The sequence below is a fragment of the Myotis lucifugus genome, unplaced genomic scaffold (genome assembly GCF_000147115.1).
Source record: "Myotis lucifugus unplaced genomic scaffold, Myoluc2.0 scaffold_2904, whole genome shotgun sequence".
NCBI classification, from domain to species: Eukaryota; Metazoa; Chordata; class Mammalia; order Chiroptera; family Vespertilionidae; genus Myotis; species Myotis lucifugus.
In genome coordinates this window covers 1-8531 of record NW_005873952.1, presented here as the reverse complement: position 1 = coordinate 8531, position 8531 = coordinate 1, and the positions used below count along the sequence as shown (strand labels likewise).

General features: G+C 55.9%; 1 protein-coding gene across 1 annotated transcript in view; it reads right to left on the bottom strand.

Annotated features, from left to right (window-relative positions):
- The window catches only part of LOC102438619 (protein monoglycylase TTLL8-like), a gene marked incomplete at its 3' end in the record, with an annotated part of 21377 nt that extends 12909 nt beyond the window's left edge, over positions 1-8468 (bottom strand). The window contains 3 exon segments of the mRNA XM_014450614.2: positions 234-404; positions 3223-3305; positions 8399-8468. Coding sequence (XP_014306100.2) covers positions 234-404; positions 3223-3305; positions 8399-8468 — 324 coding nt within the window.
- Positions 8469-8531: the final 63 nt, after the last annotated feature.

Below are 8531 nucleotides of genomic sequence, written 5' to 3'. Positions count from 1 at the left end.
GGTGGGGGAGGGGGGCAGTAGTAGTTGTGGGTCTCGAGGCCCCTGTGTGAGCTGAGGGGGAGAAGAGATGGTCAGGGCGACGCGCTGAGATGTGGCCAGACCCGGGCTTGGGAGCGCTCGCCCGGCGGTGGGTGCCTGCGTGGGAGGCAGCGCGGCTCCCCCATGGGGAGGCGGGTCCTCTGCCTTCGAGGGAGGCCCAAGCCCCAGGACCCGGGGCCGCGAGACAGACACACGCACACGGAGGGACCAGGGCTTCGATATCTACCAGCGGCCCCTTCGCCGTCGCCGTCGGCGCTGACAGAGATGCGGGGCAGGAAGTGCAGCTTCTTCTCCACCCAGCCCTTCCTGCGCAGCAGCGCCCGCACCACGGGGTAGTGCCCGTGGATGGAGAAGATCTTCTTGTCCTGAATGAGAGCACAGAGTCAGCGACGGAACAGCGCACGCTCGTCCCGCCGGAGCAGTGTTCTTTTTAAAATATGTTTGCACTGATTTCAGAGACGAAGGGAGGAGAGAGCGAGACATCAGTGATGAGAACCGTTGATCGGCTGCCTCCTGCATGCCCCCTGCTGGGGACCGAGCCCGCAATCCGGGCCTGTGCCCTTGACTGGAATTGAACCCAGGACCCTTCACTCCATAAGCTGATGCTCTATCCACTGAGCCACACTAGCTAGGGCAGGGAGTGCAATTTTTAAAAGCGATCAGTCCAGCCCTGGCTGGTGTGGCTCAATGGATAGAGCGTCCACCTGTGGACCAAAGGGTCCCGGGTTCGATTCGGTCAAGGGCACGTACTTCAGTTGCAGGCTCCTCCCCAGCCCGGGCCCTGGTCGGGGCTCGTGCAGGAGGCAACCAATCGATGTGTCTCTCCCTCTCTCCCACTCTCCCTAAAAACCAATGGAAAAATGTCCTCGGGGGAGGATTAACTAACGAACTAAATAAAGAAATAAAGCAATCAGTCCCCAGGAGGCACGGAAGGAGAGGGGACGGGGCAGACAGGACGGCGGAGGGAGAGGTCAGGCACCAGCAGTCTGACTGGATGAACGCGCTTCCTGCTGCCGCTGGGAGGTGACGAGCACCAGACTTGATTTTTAAAAGCCCAGCCCTGTGCTGTTTGCAGGAGAAAACGAACAGCACAGCCTACGGCCGAAGATGAGAGGACCCACATCTGAGGCAGAACAGCATCACTCGCCCTGGCCGGCTTGGCTCAGTGGGTAGAGCGTCGGCCTGAGGACCGAAGGGTCCCGGGTTCGATTCCAGACAAGAGCACGTACCTCGGTTGCAGGCTCCTCCCCAGACTGGGGCCTGGTTGGGGCACGTGCAGGAGGCAACCCATCAATGTGTCTCTCTCACATCAATATTTCTCTGTCTTCCCCTCTCCCTTCCACTCTCTCTAAAAATCAATGGACAAATATCCTCAGGTGAGGATTAAAAGAGGTCACATGAACATCGCCAGAGTAAAGACAATTTTTTAATAATTGAGAGAAAAGAGTCGGCCCCGCAGAACGATGCGTCCGTGTGCACCTGTTGACAGGGCGGCATGTTATCTGCAGCGAAAATGGACAGAATGGAAGAGCAGACACATCCACAGCGTAACAGGGTGTTAACACGCTTCTCCCCGTGGCTGATGGGACACAGACAGAAGTGTGGCCGCAGGACTGAACAAACAGGAGACTCCGCCCGAGGGTGTGAAGCCAGCAGTCACACCACCTTCCGCCCACATGCACCAGACACAGGCACAGAGCATCTCAGGATTCACGCAGACCACATGCTCAGCCACACGCACCCTGCTGAGGAGTCAGTGACAGACCGACACTCGCACGCGGCTTGTCAGCTGCCCGTGACCAGGGAGGAAGGAATCACCCTAATATAGAAAGAGCCAGGGTCCGCCACGGCCTGAATGTCCGGGCGGATGACCGAACACCAGCCTAGGGTCCCGGCCGGCGTGGCAGGAGTCAGTCCTGGGTCCCGGCACAGCGGCACAGCGACGGGAGGGAACTGGGGGAACGGAGCCCTGCGATCGGACTGGCCTCTGGGTCCCTCTCCCCCGGCCCACAGGCTCTGGGGAACCAGAGCAATGGGACTGGACCCTACCTGAGGGTCCCGGATTGTGAGAGGGTGCAGGCTGGGCTGAGAGACCGCCCCCCTGAGTGCACAAATTTTCGTGCACCAGGCCTCTAGTTTGGATTATAAAATACTTTCTACGGACTCGCAACAAAAATACTAGAAATGAGAGCTCGTGAAATGCAGCCAACTCGGTGCTCTGAGGGCGCCTGTAGTCGGGCGTGTTCACGTGTTTCTGGGCTGCAGGGGGAAACTGAGTCATGAGCTGCTCTGGTTCTGTTTCTATGAAATCCCTGAAAGGCGGTGACGGTGGTTCCAGAAGGCACGGCCGGGGCGGCAAGGATTTGAGGGGGGGCAGCTTCCAAGGGTGACGGACGTCTCATCTCAGGTCTGTGGGGGCTGCTGCCTGCCCACACGTGTCATGCGTGCCCTGGTTCTCTCCCCAGGTGCATGGCGAGCCGTGTGCTGTGCTTCAGGAGAAACAGCTGAGCCCAGGCTCACGTAACCACGTGCCGGGTCCTCGGGCTCCCAGGCCCCGCCTTCGGCGCAAGGACAGAAACGGTGGCGTCTGTCCTCACCGCGTCCCCGAGAGGACAGGGGAGCAGGGGCTGGCACACGGGGCTCCGGGTCATCACGAGCCTGTCCCTGACACAGAACCCTGGCCCGGAAGTGTGCCCAGGGCCTGAGGCCGCGTGGCGGGACCTGGGACAGGCTTCCACACCTCATATGTCTGCACGTCCACAATCTTGAGACTATTTCCAGCGTCCAGCTGAAATAAAAGGTAACTCTAGCCCTAGCTGGTGCGGCTCAGTGGATAGAGTGTTGGCCTGCGGACTGAAGGGCCCCAGGTTCCATTCCTGGTCAAGGGCACCTGCCCGGGTTGCGGGCTCGAGTCCCAGTAGGGGGTGTGCAGGAGGCAGCCCATCAATGATTCTCTCTCATCAGTGATGTTTCTCTCTCTCTCCCTGTCCCTTCCTCTCTGAAATAAATTTAAAAAAATTTTTAAAGTAACTCTAACGCAAGCTTCCACGTGGGGACCAGGCCTGGGGGGCCAGGGACCAAGGCCGGCCGGGAGGGGGTGTTGGGTGTCAGAGCTCTGGACTCACTCCCCAAATTCCGTATTTAAAAGGCGCCCCTCCCCACCGAGTCCCCAGGAGCATTTACCTTGATTGCCTTTTCCGTCAGCTGTCTGGCCATTTTGTATCTGTCCAGTTTGGGGGAGGCAGATGAGTCTCCTCGTTTTAATTCTGCAAAAGAGAGAGCAGATATGGAGGCAAATGGGTGCTCTCACCACGGAGACACCAGGCGGGTTCACGGAGGCCCAGCTGCCCACAACCCTGCCCCAGTCTGTCCTCAATTCAGGACGGACCCAGGAGCCCCACAGCCCTGAGCAGCAGGTGCAGCCCCCCATGCACCCCTCCCCCCAGCCTCTAGCTCTCACCCCCAGCCCCCTCTCCAGGCTGCAACCCCTCCCCACGCTCCCCCACAGCTCAGCCTCGAGGCACCGTCTTTCCTCACAGGGTCCCCCAGCGCTGCCCCGACCTGGGCCAGCCCTGCCTGAGACCAGCCCCCCTCGGCTCCGTCCTGTGACCCCGGCCACGAGCCACCGCGAGTTTCATAGTAAACACCTTCGACATGAAAATGAACACCTCCCCCTGCACCCTCCCCATCCTGCCCCTGCCTCTCCGCGGCCCCCTCTCCACCCGTCTGCGGGGCTCCACCAGACACGCTCACGCTAAGTCACGCATGCACAGGCTGGTCCCCGTCACTCCCCGGGGCCTGGCAGCTCCTCCTCATGGCAGCCCCTTTCCCTCCCCCCTAACCAAGGGGGAGCCCAGGCCCAGACCCCAGACCTCTGTGCTTGGTCCACGCCCTCAGCCACCTCTTCCTGGCGGTGGCTTTAAATCCCCCTGGACAGTGCCCAGGAGTGTACGCACCCCCTGCACCCACCGTCCCTGCTGGCCAAGGTGCACCGCAGACCCCCCACCTGCTCCTCCTGGGGCCCCCTCCACCCTGGGCCCCAGAGCCCCACGTCCACATGGCCGGCTGCCTCAGCCCCCAGCCCCGAAGCCCTGCCACATGGAGCGAGGGACCCACGGCCCCGCCAGGCACCACACACAGAACTGATCTGAGGCGTCCGGGCCTCCGTGAGGGAGCTGAGCCCACGGCCCGGGAGAAGGCGTGGAGCGGCCCGCAGAGTTCGGCCATCGGAGTGAAAGCTGGCGAGAGGGGCCTTGTCAGGACTGACGTGTTCTGCTCCGTGACGGAAGCCAAGGTCCCACCCCGGCTGGGAAACACACCGGCAAGCTCACATCTGGGCCCACAGGGCCTCGCTCCCTGATTCCATTTGTTCGACGCCTGCGCTGGGAACACCAGTCCATGCAGACAGAGCCGGCAGGAGTAGGCGGGAGGAGGCGGGAGGGGAGCCGGGCCGGTGCACGCACCCAGCAGCTCGGTCCGCACACAGCCGGAGCCGCTGCGTCTTCAGTGACGGACAGACACGCCAGCGAAGGCGGTGAGGACCGAGATCTGAACAGGACGTCGACTTCGCCTCCAGCTCCGCAGCCCCGGGCACAGTGACTCCGGGACACAGGACAGTGACCAACATTGTCCCGAGAGAAGATGACGCCCCCTGGTCCCAGCTCCGTTAGTCAGGGATCGATAACAGAACCAAGTATCGGGCAGAAAGCGTTCCCCGTTAGCAAGCACGCGCCCCACAGCCCGCGGCCGAGGAAGCGATCGCGACAGAAAGCGGTGCGCGTGCTGACGAAATGGGACCCGAACGCTGACATCAGCTCTCGGGCCGCGAGGCTGCGTTCACGAAGGGAGTTTCAGCTGTGGGTGCGTCTATGGGGAGACAGTAAAGGCTGAGACCCAGAGAGGTGATGTGAGGAAGAACCAAGTAAACGCAAACCCCGGGATAACAGGAAAATGTTTTTTAATTCGATAAAGAGAATCAACCAAGCCCAACGTTTAAGACTCATAAGATCAATAAACAATGGGAGATGCAAGTCATAAAAAAAAAAGGCATCAAAAAGCCATAACGACAGGAAACCCCTTACTCAGATGCTTACAAACTGAGAGGCTATTATGAACTTCAGGGCAATAAACTAGGAATTTAGAAAAAACGGGCTGTTGTTAGAATCAGGGGCAAATGGAGGCCGGCCTTGGAAATGCCTGAGCAGACCAAACCGGGTTAGTCATCCCAGCAGCACCCAACGCACGACGGGTTCAGGGCGGGCTGCCCAAAATGTGCCCTGCGATGTGCTGATTATTAAGAGTTAAATTACTTAGGAATCAGCGGACTCATCGAGTCCACGCCTGGGAACAGATCCGAAAGCCCCCAACATCCTAATTCGAAAGAATACATGCACCTCTGTGTTCACAGCAGCTTCATTTACAAAAGCCAAGGTCTGGAGGCAGCCAAGTGCCCATCAGCAGACGAGTGGGTAAAAAGCCGTGTACATCCACACGGCGGAACACTAAGCAGCCGTAAGAGAGAAGGGACTCTTACCTCTAGCGACAGCACGGACGGACCTGGAGAATGCTGTGCTGAGTGAAATAAGCCAGTCAGAGAAAAAGAGACACCGAATGGTATCACTTACATGTGGAATCTAATGAACAAAGTAAACAAACAAAATAGAAGCAGACTCACAGATACAGAGAGCAGACCGACAGCAGTCAGAGGGGAGGTGGGTTTCGGGCTGGGTGAAAAGGGTGAAGGGATTAAGGGGGGACAATTCATAGCCAGACAACAGTGTGGCGGTTACCAGAGGGAGAGGGGGTGGAGGAGGTAGGAGGAGGTGAAGGGGGATCCATGGTGAGGGCAGGAGACTCGGCCTGGGGTAGTGAACACACAACACAATATACAGAGGACGAATCACAGAATTGTGCCCCTGGAACCTGTGTCACTTTATTAACCAATGTCACCCAATTTCAAAAAGAAACAGCCGGTGTCAGAAGGACCCCGACCCCTTCGATGCCCCCCCACAAGCAGGTAATAAATCTCCCGCATGCCAGGTGCCCCCCCCAGACACAGGGGGTCCGGGGCTGAGATCAAACTAGAAATTAATAACAAAAAGGCAACTAGAAATTGCTAAACGTTCAAGAAGTAAGCAGCCCACTTTTATTTTATTTAAGAAACGCATATTACATATATATTTGTTGTTGTTAATCCTCCCCCGAGGATGTTTTCCCATTGATTTTCAGGGAGAGAGGGAGAGAGAGGGAAAGACAGAGAGAAACATCGATGTGAGAGAAACACATTGATTGGTTGACTCCTGCACGAGCCCTGACCAGGGCCCGGGCCCGAGGAGCCTGCAACCCAGGCACGTGCCCTTGACTGGAATCAAACCCGGAACCCTTTGGTCTGCAGGTCGACGCTCTATCCACTGAGCCAAACCGGCCAGGGCAGCAGCCCTCTTTTAAAATAAAACATGAATCAAAGCCAATTTCAAAATGATCTGACTTAAATGAGAATGAGAATGTGACCTGTCAGAGCACTGCAATGCAGCCGCGTGGTGATTGGGGGAAGGGTCCCGATTTCAGTGCGTAAGTTAGAAAAGAAAACAAACTGAACATTACCTAAGTTGCCATCTCCAGAGGCTGGAAAGAGGCCGATTAAACAAGAAGAAGGTAGGAACTCAGCAACAATAAAAAGGAGGTAAGGCTTCCATCAAATGGAAAGCAGGTGCACTCTGGAGAAAACAGGCAAAACCAAAAGTTGGATCTTTGAAGCGTTTTTTAACGGATCAACCTCTCCACGGGCTGGTCAAGAAGAAGGGGACCCGGATTACCAGCAGCAGGAGTGGGAAGGGGCGGCAGGACGGACGCACGAGATTAAAACGATGATACGACCCTATGAGCATCCGCACGCCAGGAACTTGACAGCTCACGTCAAACGGGCATTTTCCTGGAAAGACATGGCTCCACCAAACTGACATAACAGGAATCTGGACGGGCCTATTTCTGTTAAAGAAATTCCCAAGTGAAACGAGGTCTAGGTGGCATCACAGGTCAATTTTCCCAAATATTTAAAGGAAAAAATATATATAAAGAAGAAAAAAGCAGCCAAAAAAAGAAAAACAATTAAAAATTTTAAGAAATCTTATATAAAGCCTTTCATTGAATGGGAAAACCAGGCTCTTTTCAACTCTTTTCATGAAGCCATAAGTTTAATACCCAAACCTGTCAGGAATGTTACAAGAAAGGAACAGTAAAGGCCGATCTCACTCAGAAAAAGAGACGCGAGTCCTGCCTGAGTGGCTCAGTTGGTTGAGCATCATCCGGGGCTTAGGGCTCGATCCTCAGTAGGGGGCGTGCAGGAGGCAGCCGATGTATGTTTCGCACATCAATGTTTCTTTCTCTCTCTCCCTCCCCCTTCCTCTCTCTCTCTCAAAAAAAAATAATAATAATAAACGTAAACAAAAAAAAATTTTAGTCAAATCCAGCGACATATGAAACAAAACAGCAGGACCACATGGAGTTTAGTCCATGAGTACAAAGTTGATTTAATATTTGACAGTCCCTCCACGTAACCCACCACACTCACAGCTGAAGGACAAATCTATGTATTGCCATCTCAATCGATGCAGCGGACAGTGTGTGGTAAACTGTCAGCTGTTCGTTTGAAATCTTAGTAAACCAGGTACAAAAGGGAACCGTCCTTAACGTGTGCAGCCATGTCACCCTTCGTGGTGAAACTCTGAGCACTTTCCTTCTGCGCTTGGAAAAAAACAGCAACAAAAAGATGTCCACTCTCCCACCTGCATTCAACATTATACGGAAAGAGCTGGCCAAAGCAATAATGCAAGAAAAAGAAATAAAGTGATAAAGATGAGTGTGCACAAGTCTAAAGGAATCTATTCGCTATTGTAATTCGTAGGTGTGTTTAGGAACGTCACCAAATTCCAAGTCAGTAAAATGAAATCAGTAGTTTTTCTAAACACACCAGAACCGCTTAGAAAGTGAAGCGTTAACATGTCACCGACAACAGCATTAGAAGAGGTCTTGCGTCCCTGCACCTGAAACCACCAGACTGAATGGTCCTGGGCGGGAAGACCCCATGTTACGATGTGAATTCTCGCTCAGACGGACCCACCGAGTCTGTGTGTGCAAACCAACCATCGACACCAGCATTTGCAGGGCAGAGCCACAGCCCACGGAGCCCGACAGGCCTCCACGAACAGCCAGGAGACCGGGATGGGACGGACTGACCGCCAAGCCCTGGGAGGACCACAGGGCAGGTCCACGGAGCAGATGGAGAAACACCAGCGGGTCTGATTTTCACAGAAACACGGGGCACAGGGGCGGTGGCGGCGGCGGCGGCGGCAATACTGACTGTTTTCTTCTCTCCAGTCTCCTTCCGAGGAGGAGGCCGACAGGAGCCGCTTCCTCTCCCCGGGCTCCATCCCAACCTCCGGCAGCTCTTCCTTCCTCCCTTCTGCTCTGGCCCTGCAAGGAAGGGGGTGTCG